This window comes from Podarcis pityusensis, assembly GCF_964106645.2.
Source record: "Podarcis pityusensis genome assembly, chromosome: 2".
NCBI classification, from domain to species: domain Eukaryota; kingdom Metazoa; phylum Chordata; class Lepidosauria; order Squamata; family Lacertidae; genus Podarcis; species Podarcis pityusensis.
Genome location: NC_138029.1, coordinates 40,681,116 through 40,703,640, shown reverse-complemented (window position 1 = coordinate 40,703,640; position 22,525 = coordinate 40,681,116). Strand labels below are relative to the sequence as shown.

Sequence of the window (22,525 nt, the reverse complement as noted above, 5' to 3'; positions counted from 1 at the left end):
TATACCTGGAAGTCTCATATCTGAGCAAGTGTCTCCACAAGCACACAGGTTTAAGAGGCTCTGGCATAGAAGTTTTATAATCTCTCAATAAAATCTCACTTAAGCAAAGTAAACCTTTGGAAAAGTCTCGTAGATTTGCCAGTCAAAGGCTTGTCTGGGACACTCTGTGTGCTGGGGCTGCACGTCTGGCTCGTCCCTGAACGTTAGCTTTGATTTCATCCCTGAATAACATAAATAAATAAAAACCCTGAAGCTCATTATTAATAATAGAGCAGTCCTGAAACAAGGAGCTGTACATCTCTGCTCTCTCAAGGTTCTTGCACAGCAGCAGCAGCAAGAGTTCAAAATGCTGTTGATCCCATCTGTTTGTGTGCCAAGACCACAGAGGTAGGCCTCGAGCGAGAAGGAATGCTGCCTGGCAACGCTTTGAAGTTTGGCCTCAAATTTTGGTGACATTTTTTGTTTAGTTTAGTTTCTGTTTGCACTTTGGGGATGAAATAACCTTGATATGTTTTAAATGTATGCCCCATACATTCAGCTCTTACGAGCAAAGCCCCAAATATGTATCACATAATAATAATAATAATAATAATAATAATAATTTATTATTTATACCTTGCCCATCTGGCTGGGTTTCCCCAGCCACTCTGAGCAGCTCCCAATCGAATACAGTGGTACCTCAGGTTTCATACACTTTAGGTTACAGACTCCGCTAACCCAGAAATAGTGCTTCAGGTTAAGAACTTTGCTTCAGGATGAGAACAGAAATCGGGCTCCAGCAGCGCGGCAGCAGCAGGAGGCCCCATTAGCTAAAGTGGTGCTTCAGGTTAAGAACAGTTTCAGGTTAAGTATGGACCTCCGGAACGAATTAAGTACTTAACCTGAGGTACCACTGTATTAAAAACACACTATTATACCCCACCATTTTTCTCAAGGTGATGTACCTGGCTCTCCCCCTCCTCATTTAATCCCCACAAGAGCCCTGTGAGGCAGGTCAGGCAGTTACTAGCCTAAGCTTGCCCAGTGTGCTCCATGGGGATTTGAACCCTGGTCTCTCAGGTTGGACACTCTGACCACTACACCACACTGCCTCTCTTATACTCCTGGGTGACCACATGGATAAATTTAGGATGCAATCCTAAACTTGCTTGCTAGGGAGTAAGTCCTATTGAATACAACGGGGCTTACTTTTTAGTAAGCCTTCATAGAATCATAGAATTGGAGGGGACCCCAAGGGTCATCTAGTCTAACCCCCTGCAATGCAGTAATCTCAACTAAAGCATCCATGACAGATGGCCATCTAACCTCTGCTTAAACACCTCCAATGAAGGAGAGTCCACCACCTCCCGAAGGAGACCGATAAATAAATTGATTTTATTTATTTTCTTATATTTAGATCCCACCATCAGGGGCCCAAAGTAGTGTACGTGTGGTCCCCCATCTGAGCACTAACCACACCCAGAGGTATGGGTGGTCACTTCAATTACCTCAGTGCAGTGGCGTAGCGTGGGTTGTCAGCACCCGGAGCAAGGCAAGTAATTTGCGCCCCCTAACCCGTGGATTTGCGCCCCCTAACCCTAACCCCCAGATGTTGCGCCCGGCCCCCCCCTGCACCCCCCACGCTACGCCACTGCCTCAGTGGCAACTGGTGACGGTTTGGGCTGGTAGGGTGGAAGGCAAGTGGAGTCAATGCCAATGGCAGGCACAGCTGGCTAATTCTATGTTATACCCCTTCCCTGCTGAGTTTCCCAAGGGGCAACAGCAAGACTAGAGGAAGAAACTGGCCGGCAGCAACAGCCCCTGCTGTGGTTCTAAGTAAAAAGGTGAGCAAGTGGGGGCTGGCTGAGGGCAGGTTGAGGTTGGTGGGGCGGTGCCCCATGTGCCCTAATGGACTAGCCCATGGGTAGGCAAACTAAAGCCCAGGGACCGGATCCGGCCCAATCACCTTCTAAATCCGTCTCGTGGATGGTCCAGGAATCAGCATGTTTTTACATGAGTAGAATGTGTGCTTTTATTTAAAATGCATCTCTGGGTTATATGTGGGGCATAGGAATTCGTTCATTCCCCCCCCCCCCCAATATAGTCCGGCCACCCACAAAGTCTGAGGGACAGTGGACCAGCCCCCTGCTGAAAAAGTTTGCTGACCCTTGGACTAGCCTCTCTGGGATTTCACTGTATTTTTTTCCCTTTCCCTAAACATGCGTAGGACCAGGACATTAAAATGGATGGATTATTGGTTGAACATTAAAAGGAGGAAGGAGTTTCTCCCCAGCCCTGGATATGAAATTACGCTCCTTCTCCAAGGTATTGGAACTTTGGACAGGAATCAATAGCCCTGCTTTTGTAAAGGCTTAAAGCTTACAAACAGAATCAAAACACAATAAAATCAGAGCAGTCATACGAGACAACTATTATTATTTTTTAATGTTAAACTGATGGGCCAGCTCAAACTTGGTGGCTGCTGCTCCCACATTTTGGAACTCCTTCCCTAGAGAAGTTAGACTGGCTCCCTTCTTATTGTTCTTCTGCTGGCAAGTTCCAACCTGCTTTGCTGAACTAACTGCTTTGAATGAGGGGGCTAGTGCCCTGCTGTTTTTGTTATGATTGTCTGCACATTTTCAATAGATCTTATATAGATTTAGTTTTAATCCTAATGTTCAATTGTTTTTTTAATGATTGGTTCCCCCCCTCCCCCGCGCACATGGTTTTAGCTGTTATTTTATCTGTAAACTGCTTTGAGTCGCTGTTAGCGTAAAGACAGCGCATAATAGCAACAATAACAACAACAGGCACCCACAATACACGCTTGCGGGGCGTCCTTCTGCCCACTTTTAGTACTTTGTTCGGTATACACTGTGGCAGAAGACAGCAAGATACAACAGGCGCTTTTAACTTGCCGATGTTCTAACCTCTGCCCCGCCCCCGCTGTATATCCTCAGATCTCTATCATATCTGGAGGACGACACTGTTGGCATAGGTGACACACGATCTTTTCTTTCCCCATTTAAAATGGGCACTAGGGATGGCCAACGGGGCACGGCAGCCGTTCACAGAGCCTGGTTGCTGCGGGACGAGACGAGCCCCCATGCGCGGGTGACAAGAGCTGCAGGTTCAAGAAAAACCCTCCCTCCCTCCTTCCTTTCTCTCTTCCCTGCCCACCTTGTTCCCCCGCCCCGCCCCGAAGGGGAATAGAGTTACTAGGCAGCTATTGAGTCCTTAGCGACGCCCGTCCCCGCTTCTCCCCCTCCTTTCCCTTCCACCCTCGTTTGGACCAATGGGAAGTGTTGGAAGTATGCGTGTCACAAAGGGCGAGGGCGGGATAGAAGTCTTGTGTGGGAGGGAAGAGCAGGAAGATGTTTCTCCTGGGCATTGGGGAGCAGCAGCCTGGGTATACTGGAGGCTCCCTCCCCTCCAGCCCGTCCTTTTCTCTTCCTCAGAGCTAACCTGCAGACAGGTGAGTAGCAGGTCTGGAAGCAGTAGGGCAAAGAAGAAGAAGAAGAAGAAGTCTACTAAGGAGCCACCAGCTTCACAGAACACACAAACTGCCTGGGCAGGACACTTTGCCCCACTGCTCCCTGGCTGAGCAAAGAAGTAGTCGGAAGATGTTTACCTCACTTTAGGTGCAGGGCCAGTTATCCTCCAAGGAAGGATGGCTTCCTTGGAGACAGGGGGTTGCATCTGCCTGTGGGAAATGAGGCAAAGGGATGGAGAAGCTGGTCAGGAGAAGCAGTCAAAAGAATGTATTCTTGAGCCACTCCAAAATTAATAATAATCCACTGCACAGACCACAAAAGAGCCACTTACTGTCAATAGGTGGTAAGGATGCTGTGAAAAGGGGAGAGCAGAGGTGTGGAAAGTAATGGGAGGGAAAATAGGATATAGACATATGTAATATTAACTGGGAGCAGGCAGTGCTGGAAAACAGCTTTTCATTACCTTTATTGTCAAGTTTAGGTCATGAATAAATGTAGAGGTGTGGGATTTAAGTAACAGAAGGAATATAATTTGCTTAGGTGGGAGGAGGATTTGCTGCCATGTGAACATCTTCACCACTTTCTCCACGTTATTCTGTTTCCAAGACCTGAATATGCGCTGGATGTGACAATGAATAGATCTTAGTGGTTTGCCTGGAATAGAGTAGCAGAGTTCATTTTTTAAAGAAGAATCACACCTCAGCAAAAGCACAATATAAGTACAGACATTAATCCATTGCACAGTGGGTAGGATTGTGCTCTCATGCTTAGTAATAATAGTTGTAGTTGTAGCAGTATAGTTATTGTTATTTAGATGTCTTAAGCCCATTCTGTTCCCAAATACTGTAATAAAATAATAATGTAAAAAATAAAAGACAAACTCTTTATCAGTGTAAGAACCATATAAGAACCTCAGTCCATGCCCAGTGGAAGAAAAATGCATGTTGGAGAAAGAGAAGTAATATTAATGAACTAGATAAAGGTTAAAGGGCAGCAGATAACACAGAACAGGTGCAACAGGAAAATTACAGTGGATGAAATGTATTGGGAGAGTCTCCAATTTTCATCATTTCTGACCATTGGTCATGTTGGCTGAGGCTGATGCGTGTTGGAGTCCAGCAACAACTGAAGGGCCACAGGTTCCACATTCCCAGTTTAAAGGATGGAGTTAGCTTATTAGCAGGTGGTATGAGAGGGCTATTGCAGAGGGAACTGTGTGGTGGAAAGCCCTCAAGTAAACGTGAGAAAAATGCAAAGGGGCCACAACTGCACAATAAGTTTTGTGAAGCAGTAAGGAGCCAGCACAGAATGGAATGTGATAAGAGTTCTCATAAAGAACTCATCCACTATGAGTACGTTAGAACCATTTGTCCTCTATGGGCTTGGAAGACAACCAAGAAAAAGCTGATGAAGGAAATATTTAGGTTGAAAATGAAGGTGTTTTAAAATAACCATCACCCTGCCTGATGAACTTAGAGAGGCATTGCTATATCCACAATCCACTCTTGTAACCAAAGTGAAGGTTACCTCCGCTGAATGGATTATTCTGTGTTTGTTACTGGATTGTGTATTATGTATGCTGAAGTATTTACATTAGATAGCAATGCATATTAGATTTCCACTAGCATACAATTAGGTAAGTGAAAAGGACAATAGACTGCAAGTCAGCTTGCGGTCACTTGAGCCAATAATCTCTCTGTGTGGTTACATTCTCCAAGGTGAGCTTTGAAGATAACTTCAGAAATGTTATTATGTTTTTTTTCAAAAGACACTGTCAAAGAGCTCTCCTTGGGTGATCTCTTTTGCTAAGTATATTTGCTGCAAACCAGTGACTTCCATATAATTTTATATATATATATATATATATATATATATATATATATATATATATATTCACCTGGTCAAGATTACAGTTGGCTATGCTATGTTGACTTTCCTTTACTATGTCATCACCATCAGTCAGGGCCAAGATTGCAGAGCTTGATTTATATTTGTGGTGTACATATGATTTATATGTATATAAATAGTGGGTTTCCCCTGCTAGATATATAGGCAGACTACTCAGAAAGAGCCCCTGTATTGGGATTTGCTTGCAAACGTCTCACTTATTGGATTGTGAAAACAACTGCACATGCACTTTGACACAATGGGCCAGTGCAACTGGCTGTTAACTGGAAGGTTGGTGGTTTGAGCTCACCCAGGGATGGCTGTGGGCTGGATTCCTTCATTGCAGGTGGTGGGACCAGATGACCCTCAGGATCCCTTCCAACTCTTCTCTTCTATTATGATTCTAGGACATGGATTGTGCAAAGTAGATGTGGGAGAGAGAATCCATTTTGTACCAATTAGCCCTTGGAATTAGCCCAAAATACAGCAAACTATGTGTGGACATCCTTAAGAACAAGGTCCATCTCCTTCAGCATTCTGAATTGAGAAGCAGCTCTGGCTCCAGTTGCTGCACCTCAGCATTCCAGGGTGGGAAATAAAGAAAATCCCACATGCCTGAAACTTCCCCATCTCCCCTTACTTATATTGCTGTCAGGATGCTGTCAGCAGCTCCCAGCTGGTTGCCCAGGAAAGTATAAAGACAAGGAAAAGTTTCTTACAGTCCTTTTTTATTTCAATCTTTACAGAGAGAGGCTATAGAACCCAGCCTCTTGGATAATGGCGTTGGCATGAGTGAATCCCCACCTACCACCTCTCCCATTTCCTCATTCGTCATCCTCATCATCTCCTCTATGGGTGCTGCTAAGTGCCCTCTGTCTTTGAGCTCTCTGCTCTCCTACTTTTAAGGCTCTCCGGGTTCTGGAAGATGGAGGGTCTGGAATGCTTTCTAATGACAACGTGTCAGCCAGGTGTTGCTCTGGCTCTCCCATGATTTCCCAACCTCCCCTCTCATCTGCCTCTGAGCTGCAACCTCCCTCAAGCCCCTGTTGTAAATCTATAATGTCTTCCTCTTCCTCCTCCCTGAAAGGGTCAGGATGGGGAGGTGGTCTCCACCATTCCTTCTCTGCCTAGTCCCTGACAACTGCACTCTCTTATCCCACCCCATTGCCCACAATTCCCTCATCTGCAATACTTACACTTTGTCATTGCTGCATCTATTGTCATTGCCATTCATGCAGTGAGATAACTAGGTAAGAAAGTGACTCATTCAATAACACCTTGTGAACTTCATAGCTGAACGGGGATTTGAACCTGGGTTTCCCACAAACAAGTCTAATAACATGCTACAGTGGGGTCTGTAAGATGGCAGGTGTAAACCCCACTAATGAGACTAGTAGAATAGGCTTGTTAATTCAGTGTCCAAAAGCAAAAGAGGTGCTCTCTCTCTCTCTCTAGATTAACCCATTCATTTTCTATGAATTTGCATTAAAATTGGGTTCATCATGGGACTGACCACCTTGTTGCCATAAGAGCTGCAATGGAACTGGACCAGAGGTGTGCTTGTCCTCTTTGGAGAAGTTGTTTGTATGAAATGTACCACTTTCTGTTATACCAAGCAAAATGCTGCTATAGTTGGGTGCATAGTGGTAAGAAAAGCAATATATGGGGGTCATGGTTGCTTAGACACTCATAGACATGAACCCTCTCTAGACTACCTGCACAAGTGTTCATTAAATGTGTTTTATTTTTCTAGCTCTTCTTTGATATAGGAAACTTGATTGGAAAGACATTTTCAATCATGGAGCTTGTAGGCTCTACCTTGACGGCAACATATGCCCATCCAAGACCAACGCCCTCAAATTTTCTGCCGGCCATCAGCACCATGGCATCGAGCTATAAGAACAGATTCCCTCACTATGCCCTGACCCACAGCTTGAGCCTTCCTTGGAGACCTAGTGCCTATTACAAAGTCGCTGCTATCACTCCAACTTTGGCCCCCTTCTCCAAGAGTTCTCAAGGGCTCACGCCATGCAACATGCTCCCCTATGTTTCCAACAGAACAGCACTCTTCACTAGGTACACTCCCGAAGACTGGTATAGAGCTAACCTAACAAATTTCAAGGAATCAGAGGCATCACGCCACAATGCCGAGAGGTTGAGGGTGGACACTTCCCGGATGATTCAAGACAAGGACCAGCAGATAAGGAAAACCCAAACGGAATCAACAAGAAATCTAGGAGAACGAGTCAATGACATCATATTTTGGAAATCAGAGCTCAACCACGAGATTGATGGAATGATTGGGGAGACAAATGCTCTTTCAGATATGAAGAAACGACTTGAAAGAGCCATATTAGAAACAGAAGGGCAACTCCAGGTAAACAGGCAGATGGTGATGATTATTATATTAATACCCCACCCATCTGGCTGGGTTGCAGTAATGCGCGGGTGGTGCTGTGGGTTAAACCACAGAGCCTAGGGCTTGCCGATCAGAAGGTCGGCGGTTCAAATCCCCGCAACAGGTTGAGCTCCCATTGCTCAGTCCCTGCTCCTGCCAACCTAGCAGTTTGAAAGCACGTCAAAGTGCAAGTAGATAAATAGGTACCGCTCCGGCAGGAAGGTAAATGGCGTTTCCGTGCACTGCTCTGGTTCACCAGAAGTGGCTTAGTCGTGCTAGCCACATGACCTGGAAGCTGTATGCCTGCTCCCTCGGCCAGTAAAGCGAGATGAGCGCCGCAACCCCAGAGTCGTCCGTGACTGAACCTAATGGTCAGGGGTCCCTTTACCTTTACCTTCAGACTACTAGGGGCCATGCAAACACAGCCATGCAAAACTCTGCTTAGGGTTCACCTGAACCCATTTGAGGTTATTAGGCAACGATCCAAATCATCAATATATGCTCTCTCTTTTGGCGAATGAGCACACCAGAGCTGTGTTAGGCTTAAGAAGCCTGCCTTTCAAACACCGGTACTACAACTGCATCTATGGCTAGGCTTCGCGGCTGAAGTTCAAGCCGTGCATTTCATAGACATCTGAAGGCAGCCCTGTTTCTGGAAGCTTTTAATGTTTTATGTATTTTTCCTTTATATTTTGTTGGAAGCCGTCCAGAGAGGCTGGGGCAACCTAGCCAGATCGGCAAGGTGTTCTTGTAACAGTGATAAGTTACTGTTCTTGTTTTATTCCATAATATACTACTTTATACCACTTTACATGTTAAAAACACAGAAAGATAACTTTCACCATTTTCCCCTGTAATGTCAAACAGGTAGCCCAGGAATGTCTGCTTCACCGAGAGAAGAGGATGGGCATTGACCTTGTTCATGATGATGTGGAAAAACAACTAATGACAGTGAGTTGCCCGTTTAGTACATAACATGAAATTTGTAGTTTTTAACTGTGGGCTAGTGGTATGTTGTATAGTAAGTAGCTTTGAACATATATGCAAGTGTTTGTTTATAGCAGGGTTGGGAAGCCTTTGTTCTGTGAGATGCCATTGGACCTCCAATTCCCATCAGCTCCGGCCACCATGGCTAGTGGTCACATATGATGAGAGTTGTGGTCCAGCAGCATCTCTAGAGAACTGCAGGTTCCCCACTCCCAGTTTGTACCCTGACCTTTAAAACAGGGGAGGTCTCGGAGTCTTAAATGTGGTCTGCACAAGGCCAGATTTAGGTTTGATGAGGCCCTAAGCTATTGAAGGTAATGGTGCCCTTTATATGTCCAGCTGTCCTTTGTCAACAACAAATTGTCACTGTTTTTTGTGTTGAATATATGCTATATGGTAATTTATGGACCTAATAGGTATCTAAATCCATTTTATTTGTTTTTATCTTATATTTTGGAAATGCACATCCAGGTTTTTTTCCTTTAAATTCTTTTGGGGGCCCCAAGAGAGTGGGGCCCTAAGCTATAGCTTGTTTAGCTTATACGTAAATCCGGCACTGGGTCTGCACGGTGCTGTCCTTGTCATCTCTTTCTGCAGCTGTAAACAATACTGTGGCAGAGAGGAGGAGCATTTCAGTGTACTTCACGTAAGTGCTTGTCTTCAGGGTCAGGAGCAGGTACAGAATAAAAAAGCCAGGAATATCCACATCAAGCCTTTGCTGGCTACGCAGAGGTAACTTCAAACTGATACACATTGACCTCAGCCATTGAAAGTTGAGAAGTGGGGGCATATGAGAAATAAGTGTAACATCCTATTACAAGGGATAAATGCACAGCGAGTATATTGCTATAGTGCTGCATGTTGAAATATATTTTTAGTAGAAAGGCAACTAGTCTGGAAATGGAGGACAGCAAAGTACTGCCTTGGCAGTCCACCATCTGAATCAGTTCAGCAGCAGCCTGCCTGTGATTTATTTTTGTTCTTCCAGTAGTTCCTGGACAGTATTTAGGAACCTCGCTGGAGCCATATCAGGCAGGAAGTTTCCCAAGAACAATTTTGTATTTATCAGTGCTAACCTGGATGTGCCTCCCAGCCTTGCTTTCCATGGTACATCCTGCCTCTTTGTCTTCCTGTATTTGCGCTGCCTTCTCTCCAGTGTTTGCTTCTTCATCCACTACCACTAGTGTTCCTTGCCACATGAACTGTCTGCTTATCTTGCATTTTCTTCCTCATATGTGAAGACAGTGACATCTTTCCCCTGTGATTTGTCCTATAATTACTGATTCCCCTCAAACATACATGCATACAGTGCTAGCCCTGCTGAAGAGCACTGAGCTCAGATTCTGGATCAGGAACTTCTCAGTGTAGCTCAGTTCTGGCCCACCCCTGCTGACTATTGAGGTGCTTCAGGTCTTCTGCATGGTGTTCGCTTCATCACAACATTTCCCTGCAAGAAAGGTAATTGGGCAATGCAGAGTCCCTTCTCACAATGTTATTTTAAAATCCTGCGTCACCTCCCATGATCATCAATGGAAGATTTCACACTGACGTCAATAACAGCAGCACCAGCCCATTCCAATGTCCATTTCCAAGCCATCAATGTTCCTGCCACTCTGTCCAGAGCACAAATTTTGTTCCCTTAGAAATAGCACCGGCCAAGCCCTACTGTCATTTGTTCCAAGGTGCTTATTAGCTCATGAAAGCAAGCAACCTACAGCACAGCTGGATGCCACAAGCTATCTGGAGGATGCTGTCATCCAAAGGAAATAAGGAGTTTCCAATAGGGAGCGCCACATGGAAAAATCCAGTCCTTGGGAGCTGCCTGTTTCTTCATTTGCCAGAGCCAAGGCATGTGGGTATCAGGAGAGCTTCAGACATTAAATGTGTTTCTGGAAACCAAAGTCAAGCAAAATTGACTCTGGTTTGCTGAGAATGTATCACAGACAATTAGACAAATTCATAGACAATAAGGCTGCCAAAGGCTACTAACCATGATGATGGTTCTACTCCCAATGTTGCAAGCAGTATGCTTCTAAATACCAGGTGCTAGAAACCACAGAAGGGGAGAGTACTGCTGCACTCAGGTCCTGCTTGCAGGTTTCCTGGGAGCATCTGGTTGACTGCTGTAAAAATAGGATGCTGGACTAGATGGACCAATAGCCTGATCCTACATAAGGACTGTTCTTATGTTCTTAAGTGGATAGAAAAGGAAGAAGCATGTGTGCAAGGTTCTCTACCCTGTACTAACCACCACTGCTCAGGACAGATCTATAGGCTAGTTTGCTCATTCACCTTTTGTAGCAAACCCTGGATTGATTAAAGTTTGGATTTCTTTGCACAGTCAAGAAATTGGCCATGCCCAATGAATTAAAAATGAGAAGCAGAATCACTTGCATCACTCCTGTTTTGGGGACCAAGCCTTCTGTATGAACAGATAGCAAATAGCCCATCTGTCTTGTCACATTAGCGTTAAAATTACTAGCCTTAATTTATATGTTGAATTTCTGGCAAGCTTCTCAAAGCAACTTGCAACATGTATGCTCAGAGATATAATATATCATGAAATGCAATTATTATACAATGTAAAGGGTGAAAAGAAATTAAACATGGCAAGAGTTAAAATTAGAAAGCTCTAGTCAGTTATTATAAGGGACGCGGGTGGTATTGTGGTCTAACCCATTGAGCCTTGGGCTTGCCAATCAAAAGGTCAGCAGTTCAAATCCCCACGACGGAGTGAGCTCCCATTGCTTGGTCCCTGCTCCTGCCAAACTAGCAGTTTGAAAGCATGCCAAAAAGTGCAAGTAGATTAATAGGTACCACTCCGGCGGGAAGGTAAACTGCATTTCTGTGTGCTGCTCTAGTTTCACCAGAAGTGGCTTAGTCATGCTGGCCACATGACCTGGAAAAACTGCGGAGCAGACAAACGCCGGCTCCCTTGGCCTGTAAAGTGAGATGAGCGCTGCAACCCCAGAGTTGTTCACAACTGGACTTAACTGTCAGGGGTCCCTTTACCTAGTCAGTTATTGCAAATATCAAGGGGGGAACGGCTCTCCAGTCCAAAAGAATACTTCTGATGACTCAAGTTATTCTGAGCGTGCAGTGGTCTTAAGAAGGCCTCGTATTGCCAGTCTGCAAATTGAGGCTTTTGCGGAAGGGAATTCGAAAATATGAACCCCTGCAGTGCCCACCTACCAATCTGACCCAACAAATAGAAAGGAATTTTCATTGGTCCTTTCCAAACAATCTTAAAAGAGAGGACACTTACTCTTTTACTGGAACAGGGATAGCCAATGTGATGCCCTGCAGATGTTGCTGGACTTCAGCTCCCAGTTGCTCAGCCAGTATGTCCAATGGTCAGTGATGATACAGTTTTGTATTCCAGCAACACCTGGAGGGCGCAACATTGATTACTCCCGTGCTAATAGAATGGCAAACTACTAACCATCTTGTATTGCATTTTCTTCCGATGCTTGAGGAGGCCATAAAGGAGTGGATTTTAAAACTGTAATTCACATTATCCTTCATTAATCAAGGGAAATGTTGACAGGATTTTTTGCTATTGTAACTTGATCAGGAGGTTGACGTCATCCTATCATGCCAAGAGAGAATGAGAAGATACCTGGGTAAGACAGCGGCCCAACTTGCGTAAGGAAAATTTTAATCTCCACCTTTCTCAAAGGATCTTTAAAAACAAATTTTGATGCAAGCACCTCATCCATTTTCCCTGTAGTGCAACTTGAGGGGGAGAAAAGTCTCCAATATGCTTCTTGGCCTTTTCATTCAACAAGACCAGAAAGAAACCAAATGTCTAGGAGAGTTACAAAATTGCCTTCTAAGCATACATACTAAAAGGCAGATGTGCAAGATTAAAGATGACCCTGGAAGTTAGCTTTTTACCTAGGGGGATAATGGAAATTCCCTATGGGAGAACAGCTTGCCAAATCCAGTGTGCATGCCACCTTATAGAAACAGGGAACTAAAAGAATGTGAAACTATGGTTTACAAAGCTGGCTTGGTTCCATTAACCACCGTTTTAGGGTTCAGACATAACACTTAACTGTTTAATGGAAGCAGAAGCTTTTCATCTCTTCCATGTAGCTGTGCCAGAGGGGAAGGGGGGATGCACAAACCCAGGGCTCACGGGCTTGTACTCATCACACTAAGCTTAGTTTTGCATGATGTCTGAATCCAGCCAGTCAGAAGGGATAGATATAGCAGAGAGAAAGGCAAGGGAAATCAGGACAATAAATCATCTCCAACAGCCCAAAGAGCTACCCCGATAGCAGCGCACAGATTTGATCCAGATGTCTCTCCACATATACTGAACTTGTTAAGTTTTACAAGAGACATCTGCCTCTCGTTGCTAAAGTGAACTGCTTTTCAACATTCCCAATCATGGTTACTGTTGAAAAAAGTGAAGTGCAAAAATACAGATTTTTAAAATATTCATATCCTGCTCCTAGGTGGGACTCCCAGTGGTCTCCCATCCAGATTACTGAAGCTTGTTTTAGTTCAATATAAAGCAGCTGATGCTCTCCTTCATCAGGCCCACATTTTTAAAAATGATATAGATACCATAAAATTAGTCAACAAGCTTTAACTATCTACTGTATCTATCCTACAAAGTACAACATTTTCTAATTCAAAAATTCACGTTCTGGAGTGTTGGATTAGTGGTTTTCACAACAAACACATATTATGCAGACACCACACACACTTATGCTGAGAAGCTGATTAGGCCAGGGTTGCTAGATGTGCGTACACAGTGGGTACATGTGTGTATGTACATCACATGTGTGCTTGTGCTTGCTGTAGCATTTGCAATTTCATCTGTGCCAAATATCCACCCACATGCAACTTTGGTATGAAACTGGCACTTCGGTGGAATTGAAATGTTTGGCTTTATGATGATGTAAAACGGGGGGAGAGGGGAGCCTCGGGTCTATGAGGGTGAATGCAGACCTCCAAGCCTCTCTATCTTGCCTTCTGGAGTCCTCCCCCCCAGCCCCCCCCCACTCCTCAGCCGCCCACCCCTACTGACTGACTTTTGCACCCACCTGGAGCACTTCTTCCTGGCTTGTATGTATCCTTGCTCTCTGATAATGCTTCCCTGGATGGAGGACAGATAAGGCCGAGTGTAAAGATACCAGCCTACTGCACAAAGCTAACATTTACACTCATTGCTCTGTCAACCTTTGGCCCCACACACCCATGGGCATGTGGCCCCCCAAAGGGAAAGTGGTCCTCAGTCTCAAGAAAGTTCCACACCCTTGCCATAAAGCCACTTCAAAGCGAGCAATGTGCTTCTTTGGCTCAGCCCTAGTAATAATGTATGGAATCATCTTAAGTTCTTCTGCCTGAATGGTCAGTGTCTGACCATTCAGACACTGCATGAGATGTTAACGTCTTTACAGAAGATTTACTGTCTATAGAGAAACCATGTCTATGTTCCAAGTGCAAAATGTGCTGTCTCTACAGGAGATGAATGCATGGTATAAGGCCAGGATTATAACCTCTGGTTTGTGCCCTAGTACACATGCTGATGATGTATGCAGTCAGTTCTGCCAATACAATTCTGGAGTTCTTTATCATAGGAATGCCATAAACATGAAGTAAGGATTTAAAACTGAACATCTTACCGTTGTCATGAAGGGGAAATAGAAGGTTGAGAAGGTGGTCTCGGGGTGTGGGTGTGTGGCTATTTATGTTGTAACTACTCAGGTTCTTTTCCCTTGAGCATCTTTTGACCCATTTTATTACAGAGCCAATAGAGCAGCCCAGCATGAACTGGAGAAAGACCTGAGTGACAAGCAAGCAGCTCAACGAATCGATGACAAGTGCCACCATCTCAGGAACACATCGGATGGCATTTCCTTTTATCGAGGCGTCGAGCGAGTTGATGCCACGTAAGTATCACCTGGAGCTTGGCATACAAGCACCAGATCTAGCCGCAGAAGGCATGCCAACAGAAACAAGGATTGTGCTACAGCTGACATTGGGCGATGTCAGGTTTCCTCTGATGCCTCATCCATGAAGACCATCACCTGATACAGATGATAACACATGTGTGTTTGAGCCCCAAACTAGTTTGGGAGCATAGAACTGTAGAGTTGGAAGGGACCCTGAGGATCATCTGGTTCAACCCAGGAATATGCAGCTGTCCCTTACAGGGATTGAACCTGCAACCTTGGTGTTATCAGCAACCATGCTCTAACCAACTGAGCTGTCTTAAGCAATCATCTGTTATTCACTCTATTTCCAAAGATCAGGCTGTAAGTGCTGTTGCATATGGCACAATCCATGCACAAGAGGGGAGGTATCAGTAGGCTTGGGATAGCCCCAGGTTTGCAGAAGGGTGGGGTGGAAGCTAAGGTGAGGTGAAGAAAACCTCAAGCAGCCCAATAAAAACTGAACCTGCTCAGTAGCCACAGAATGCTGGCTGGCTGTTGAGGGGGTGTGGAGGCAAATAGTGGGTGGGAGGGGAAATGGAATGGAGACACAAATGCAATGTTAGTGTTTCTGGCTTCTGCTTCTTCTTCTTCATTTAAACCCCTTTCCCTCCCTATTTCCCATCCCGAATTCCACAAGTAATCTAAAAAGATGCTCCAGAATTAGCATCCAGAAAATCTACTTAAAAGCAGTTACACTTGTTTAAAAAACACACCAAAAGTCCAACTAGTACTCGTGGAAATGTTAAAACATGCAATATATTGCCAATGTAGCTGGTATTCCTTCTGTATCCTCCAGGCTTTATTATTTCAGGAAGTCCCATGCAAACGATGTGTACAAACTCTTTTGTTTGTCTCTTTTTGTGCTTTCCCAGGATTTCTGTGCCAGAATCCTGGGCCAAGTTTACTGATGATAACATTATGCGCTCCCAGAGCGAGCGGGCTGCCTCCGGCAAACTCAGGGATGATATTGAAACGCTGCTCGTGACGACTGCCAATGAGATGTGGAACCAATTCAACAAAGTGAATGTTGCCTTTACCAACCGCATCTCTGAAACGGCTGATGCCAAAAACAAGATCCAGGCCCATCTGGCTAAGGTGGGATTCATTTCCAAACTTTCGGTTTGGGGTTAACTGCCTTCCCCTGCCTGCTTGCATGAATTGTCTGGAGCTAAGCCAATGTTAGGGACGCTGTGGGTTAAACCACAGAGCCTAGGACTTGCCGATCAGAAGGTTGGCGGTTCGAATCCCCGTGACAGGGTGAGCTCCCGTTGCTTGTTCCCTGCTCCTGCCAACCTAGCAGTTTGAAAGCACATCAAAGTGCAAGTAGACAAATAGGGACCGCTCCAGCGGGAAGGTAAACGGCATTTCCATGTGCTGCTCTGGTTTGCCAGAAGTGGCTTAGTCATGCTGGCCACTTGACCCAGAAGCTGTATACCAGCTCCGTCGGCCTATAGAGCGAGATGAGCGCGCAACCCCAGAGTCGGTCACGATTGGACCTAATGGTCAGGGGTCCCTTTACCTTTACCTTTACCTTTAAGCCAATGTTGTGCCCCCCAGATGTGGCTGGACTACAGCTCAAGGCATCCAAAACTGTCGGCTAGGCTGGTTGGGGTTGGTGGGAGTCCAAATCCGACACCAGGACTGCACGTGATTGGCTACTGTTGCTCTTCCTTGTGCCTGCTCTCAGCTTGTGGCACACACCACAGCCTTCTCTAACCTCCTGCAGATCTGCTACAAATCCTTGATTCTATGTGCCCAGCACTGAAAGCACAACAACTTGCGTAGGAATTGCATGGTGCCTTCACAAGGCATCCCCCACACCTGTGCAACAGTGTATACACATAGCAGCTAGGGCTGCAGTTGCGTAGCCCTGAACAATAAGCTATCATTGCACTGAGCAATTTTGGGTAGGGAGTAAGAAGACTAAATCCAGCCTTTCCTCCACTACTCCTCCAAAACATCAATGTGATTCCTGCTTATTTTACAAGGCACGTTTCAAATGGATTTATGTTTTGTGTCCTATTTTATGGATCAAGGCAGCATTTGAGTGTGACGTTGTCGTTAGAGTGTAGAATTGGGAAGATCTGGGTTAAAATCCCAACTCAGCCATAAAACTCAATGGGTGCTGTTTTGTCATTCTCTAGTTGTCAGACTAAACTATCCCACAGGGTTGTTCGGGGGGGGGGGGTTGTTGTCTGGTGAGGGGGGGATATGTGCTGCTTGGTTAAATGTAGACTTACCTGGGAGCAAGTACCATTAAACTCAGTGGGGCTTAGACATGCACAGGATTGCATTTTTTATTCCTTGAATTTCACTATAAAAAACAACATTTTCTGGAACAGAAAGGAGTACTGTCTAGTCTGTTGAGGAGGTCTGTAATCTTCTGGTTCTCTGTCTTAGCAGGGGTAGCCTAATGGTACATTCTTATAGTTAAATTATGGATCTTGCTCCTACAATAAATAGGGACGACCACCAACTTAAATGGCTTTGAAAGGGCCTCGGACAAATTGCGGGAGGATAAGGCTATCAGTGGCTCCACTGGTGGATGCAGTATCCCAGTTGCTGATTAACAACAGCAGGAGAGGACTCTTATGCTCGTGGGCTTCCCACATGCATGTTTTTGGCTACTGTAAGAACAGGATGCTGGACTAGATGGGCCATTGGCCTGATCCAGATGGACTTTGACAGCTACATGCTGAAAATATATTTAAAGGGAGACAGCAACACTTGGTGAAGGTCCTCCCTTTTCCCCCTGAGTGAGCAAAGTGAGATAATGAATTGATGTGGCTTTTCTACAGTAATTAGATTGTTTAATCTCAGAAACATAGAGCTGGAAAGAGTCCATAGAGAGTTCATGCCTTGAAGAGGGACTCCTCCCCCACAACATGGGGGTTGTGGGAGAGTGGAAGAAGGAAAAAAAAAACTCATATATTTTTAAACCTCCAGTGTTGAAGAATCCATCGTCTCTCCAGGCAACTTTTTCCATAGTAAATCTGTTATTGCAATTAAAAAGTTCTTCTTGAATGTTCAACATAAATCTTCTCTTTCATCCTTTCCTGAGAAGCACAATATTTGTTTTTTCTTGTTCCCCAGTCTTCTTTTCTGGTCAGCTAAACATGCCATATTCTTTCACTCTGTCCTCAAAAGAACTCATCTCCAAGTTATGGGCATAGCCAGGATTTTTGTTAGTGGGTGCAGAACCTCAGATTTGTATTGAAGACAACAGATTGGGGCAGACTGTTCTATGCTGTATCTTTCTTGAGATGAGTATCCTCATTATTCTTGGGGATCCACTGCTTTTAGAGAGTTATTCAAGGGGCTTTCAGATGGAAGACCAGTGAGTCACCGCACTAAGTCTGGGGAACTCTGTTGAGTCAACATACCAGCTTCTGGATGGATTCAGGTTTTATTACAGAAGTGCAATAATAATAAAACATGCAGTGGGGGAAATCTCTACTAATGTACATTCTGTATTTAAGACAGGAAGACATTTGTTGTTGGGTTTTCAACCCCCTTATTCCTCCAACTTGCAGACTCTACAAGAAATCTTTGAGACAGAGATGACTATAGAAGCACTTCGTAAGGCCATCAAGGACAAAGGGTGTTCCTTGAAGGTTGCCCAAACACGTCTGGATGAGCGCTTGCGTAGACCCAACATAGAACTCTGCCGGGACTCTGCCCAATTACGGTAAGCAAAGGCAGCCATCTTGCTTCCTTGTGGGGAAGGCGGGAATGTGATGCTGTTTGATGAGTCTCATAAATTGCTACAGCCTTCCATGCCCTTTGAAAATAGGAACATAGGAATCGGCCACATACTACAGTACAGGCAAATTGTTCATCTTACCCAGTATTGTATCTTCTGACAAGACAGTGGCACTCCAAGAGATCTTTCCCATCACTTCATCCTTTTAACTGCAGGCACCAGAGACTAAACTTGTGGCAATCCTGCATGCAGAACATGTGCTCTGCCACTGAGCTGCAGTCCCTCCCTTGAGTAACCAGCCCTACCAGCTCTCCTTTGATGTCTACAGTCTTTTACGCCTAGAGGCATCAAGGGTCCAGCCACATATTTGGATGAAGTGCATTCATAAATCATCTGCAGATGAATTAGCTCCCTGGGCTTATGGTAATAGTGCAATGACCTTCCACAAGGCCTTTGTACCTTCTCAGGAAACTTGTTGGAATAGTTTCCTTCTTCCTCTGCTGGAAACAAAGCACTGAAACAAATTCTCCATCTGCTCTGGTGTGGTCTTGGGCCGTTATGACTGTCCCCTGCCGTGCAATGTTGATGGTGTCATCAATGCTCACCAATATCAACAGGAACTTCAATCACACATCTCTTCGCATGAGATGGGTCCTCTTGCTAAGAATTAAAATGCTAGATTGTTTTGTGTTTGTTTTCTGGAAACAACGAATCCTCTTGGACAGATGATGGAGTATATTTACTCACATCATCTGTGAAAGCCAGCATATTTTCCTGCAGAAGTCCAGTCTGGTCCTGGGCCAAACAAGATGTAATGCACGTAATTTCATGCAGTGTTACCCCAACAACCCTTGCTTTAAACTGTAAATGCTGCTTCTGGGGAGAGACATGATTGGACTGGATCAGTGGTAAGAGACTGAGAAGGGTGCTTAGGCTTTTCCAAACCAGTGATTTTGCAGCTTTTCTTTTTGTTATATGCACTTGTATGTCTCTAAATTAACTCTTATATCTCCACTTGCCATTAATTCAGCCAGCAAAGACGACTAGTCCTCTGAACTTAATTGTCTATTTCAGGCATAGGCAAACTTGGCCCTCCAGATGTTTTGGGACTACAACTCCCATGACCCCTAGCTAACAGGACCAGTGGTCAGGGATGATGGGACTTGTATTCCCAAAACGTCTGGAGGGCCGAGTTTGCCTATGCCTGGTCTATTTCATCACATTTGTGTGTGTGTGCACGCACAGACCAGGAAGATATTAATCGGACCCATACTCTGCAATTGATGTAGGGAGACACGTAGGGTTAGATCCTGTCTAAGGCTGCAATCCCACCTTCTTTCCCCTATTTTGATGGCTAAGTAGTGGTGGTTAGGATGCAGTGCAGTTACCCCTCTACCAGCTGCATAAAAGCACAGCTCCAAATGGAACAACACTGCTGGAGCTGACGCAGCAAAAAGAGGGGGGGGACGCCCCACCTTAACATTTCTGCACTTCCCTAACCCTTCCTAGAGTTGGTCTTCTAGTTACAAAGATTTATGTTAACTTCCTTAGTTGATTTAAGTGAGGCCTGTGAGCATCTAACTTATTCTGGATCTAACCCAGAGCCAGAAGATGCAAGCGCATATTCAGGTTATCCTGACTTTCTGACTGGTTAGGTATTGTGAATGAATTCTAGATCAGCTGGTTCCATCTTATATAGCAGTAACAAAGAACAACTGTTTCTTCTTGCACATTTCCTCTGACCTCCTTGGACCGGCCACAGCTGGAGACAGGAAACAGGGCTAAATGGATTGTTCGTCTAAACCAACATTGGTATTCTAAGGTTCACTAACTGGAAACAAATGGGCCTCACCTTAGAGTGCCCCCTTGGCACACTGAGTGCTTTTATTTACCTTTCATTTATTCACCACTCTTTAATTTGTGAATTCTGCTGGGTTTTGCCTACTCACATTAGTTGTCAGAGGAATGTGAACCCCATAAAAAAAACAACACACTGACAAACCAGAATGCCAAAATGAGAACAGGAAACCACAGCTTTCCATTCTTTCTTTCTTTTTTTTCTCTTTCCCCCCTAAGTGGTACAGCCTGTCGCATGGACTTATTCCGTAATTCACTCTAAAGTTTTGTCTTGCTCATTTCATGGGGGAAAGGACTATTTACGACTTTGCTAAAAAGTACTGTGCTCGCTCCCTAATGGAAAGAGAGCCTGCTGAGCACTATCCTGAGCAAGGAGATCACAACTATTTTATTTTGTATTGAATGCCACCAAGAAGCAGGCGGAAGATTCACTAGCCAACCCCTCCAGGGGTTGTTGAATTACAGCTCCCATCACCCCTGACCACTGGCCATGCTGACTGGGGATTTGGAGTCCAACAACATCTGGAGGGTACCAGTGTGGCTAGAAAGATGGAAGGAGGACTCCCTAGAAAAATGGAAAGCGGAGAACTTGCTAACATTCTTTCTTATGTTCCATGCAGCCTTGTGAACGAAGTGTATGAAATTGATGACACCATCCAGGACCTTCAGCAGAGGCTAAGAGATGCAGAAGATACGCTCCAGGCACTGGTTCACACCAAAGCCAATCTAGAACATGACCTGGCTGTCAAAGCAAATACCCTCTTCATTGACCAGGAGAAATGCATGGGGATGAGGAAGACCTTCCCCAACACACTGAGGCTGGTGGGATATACATAGGCTGGAGCTAACCCTCAAGGCATTGCGTGGGGGGATGGGAAATTACTAAAGAAGTATGTCTAGGGGAGGTTTGCTCTGTTGCACTTTTATGAAATTTTGAGGTGTTTATTTTTGAAGATATGACTATATTTTCATTTATTAAAGCATGCTCTGCACATGAATTTAGCTATCTCCTATTTGATGTGTCTTCCCTGTTTTTTATACTGATATTCTCTCCTTTATGGGATCTGCCTGCACACAATGTTTATTGTGGGCAGCCTATGTCATGCAGTTCAATCCAATGCATGTTTTTACTTGGAAGTAAGTCCCAATGAGTTCAGTGAAGTTTACTCCTAAGTAAGTGAGCATAGGATTGTGTCTAATGCCCTGATCGAATACAAAGAAAAGTGTGTGCAGAAGGGCAACTGTGTGCCTTTTTCCTTGAGTTGAGAGCTTGATCCTGAAGCTAGTCTGTTAGTATTCAGGACTGCCAATTGTCTGTTCATGGAGTGGACTGAGGAAGGGAGACTGAATCCAGCCTTATGTGCCCCCTTCCCTCCACCCAAGCAAATGATGGATTCTGAACACTGATTATCTGATTATTTTTTGTGTTTGTGCAGCCCAAGCTCCTGGACCACACAGAGCCAGATCTTATTCTTGTCATCTCAGCCTAAATTTTTAGGCATCTCAAATTGCAACATTCCTTTGTTTTATTTGAATGGGGTGGATGGCACAAAGCTGTCTGAAATTTTTTAGCAATTAGTGTCATTAGGTGCTGATATTCATTTTGTATTTTTAGGTACATGGAACGATAAGCATGAATGATGTGGCATCAAATAAAGAAACTTCCCAATATATACCGTCCTAAGCTATCAGACTTTTATGTCTATGTTTATCTTCATCATTTTCCTCACTCTAAGGAAATTTCTGCATGTGTGGTGTAGTATTGTTATAACACTGTCTGTGCACCACCACACAGCAGAAGCATGTGCTTCAGTGACTGATGATACCTGGCAGCTCATCAGCATGGGCACCAAGGTAAATTTAGCAAAACATCAGCTTGGTTCCTCATGGAAACATTTTGCACTTACTATGTTGGCATAAACAATGAGGCATCTCAGAAGGGAGCTGAAGATATAACAGACTGGCCTGTCCTATTTTAAAAACAGTAAGCCCTTTCCATATGAGCTTACAAGCCCAGCTCGTTTGGAGAGTGCAGCCAGAGTTATTTTGGTGGTTTTGGATAGATACATTTGAAACTTAAAGGCTTCCACTTATAAATCCACCCTCTGTAATTAGAAATCGCCAACAAATCCCTCGATTCCCAAATGGGCCTATAATGAGTATAGCATTCTGAAGACTGCTGTCATGCAAAGTAGCTAGGTTCTGTTGGGTTCTCAATAAGTCAGTTCTTCCTTGCTGAGACAATTCAAACAGCTCACATGTTGTTACA

At 44.6% G+C, this 22,525-nt stretch overlaps 1 protein-coding gene across 2 annotated transcripts; it reads left to right on the top strand.

Moving 5' to 3' along the window:
• Positions 1–2,845: 2,845 nt before the first annotated feature.
• On the top strand, positions 2,846–21,254 carry TEKT3 (tektin 3). Of its 2 annotated transcripts, none has more exons than XM_080993840.1 (8): positions 2,846–2,977; positions 7,114–7,737; positions 8,626–8,709; positions 12,320–12,390; positions 14,508–14,651; positions 15,569–15,791; positions 18,230–18,384; positions 20,877–21,254. In XM_080993840.1, the coding sequence occupies exons 2-8, from the start codon at positions 7,159–7,161 to the stop codon at positions 21,091–21,093; spliced, it is 1,473 nt and encodes a 490-aa protein (XP_080849966.1). In that variant the 5' UTR covers positions 2,846–2,977; positions 7,114–7,158; the 3' UTR covers positions 21,094–21,254. The 2 variants fall into 2 exon arrangements, with proteins under 2 accessions (XP_080849966.1, XP_080849965.1); XM_080993839.1 differs by lacking the exon at positions 2,846–2,977 and adding an exon at positions 3,296–3,454.
• Positions 21,255–22,525: the final 1,271 nt, after the last annotated feature.

What these genes read in the sequence shown, in the direction of transcription:
- TEKT3 (XM_080993840.1), top strand. Translation starts at nt 7,159, where the DNA reads ATGGAGCTTGTAGGCTCTACCTTGACGGCAACATATGCCCATCCAAGA. An exon ending in AAACAGAAGGGCAACTCCAG is followed by an intron (nt 7,738 to 8,625) that starts GTAAACAGGCAG and finishes AATGTCAAACAG; the next exon opens with GTAGCCCAGGAATGTCTGCT. An exon ending in TCCAGGCCCATCTGGCTAAG is followed by an intron (nt 15,792 to 18,229) that starts GTGGGATTCATT and finishes TCCAACTTGCAG; the next exon opens with ACTCTACAAGAAATCTTTGA.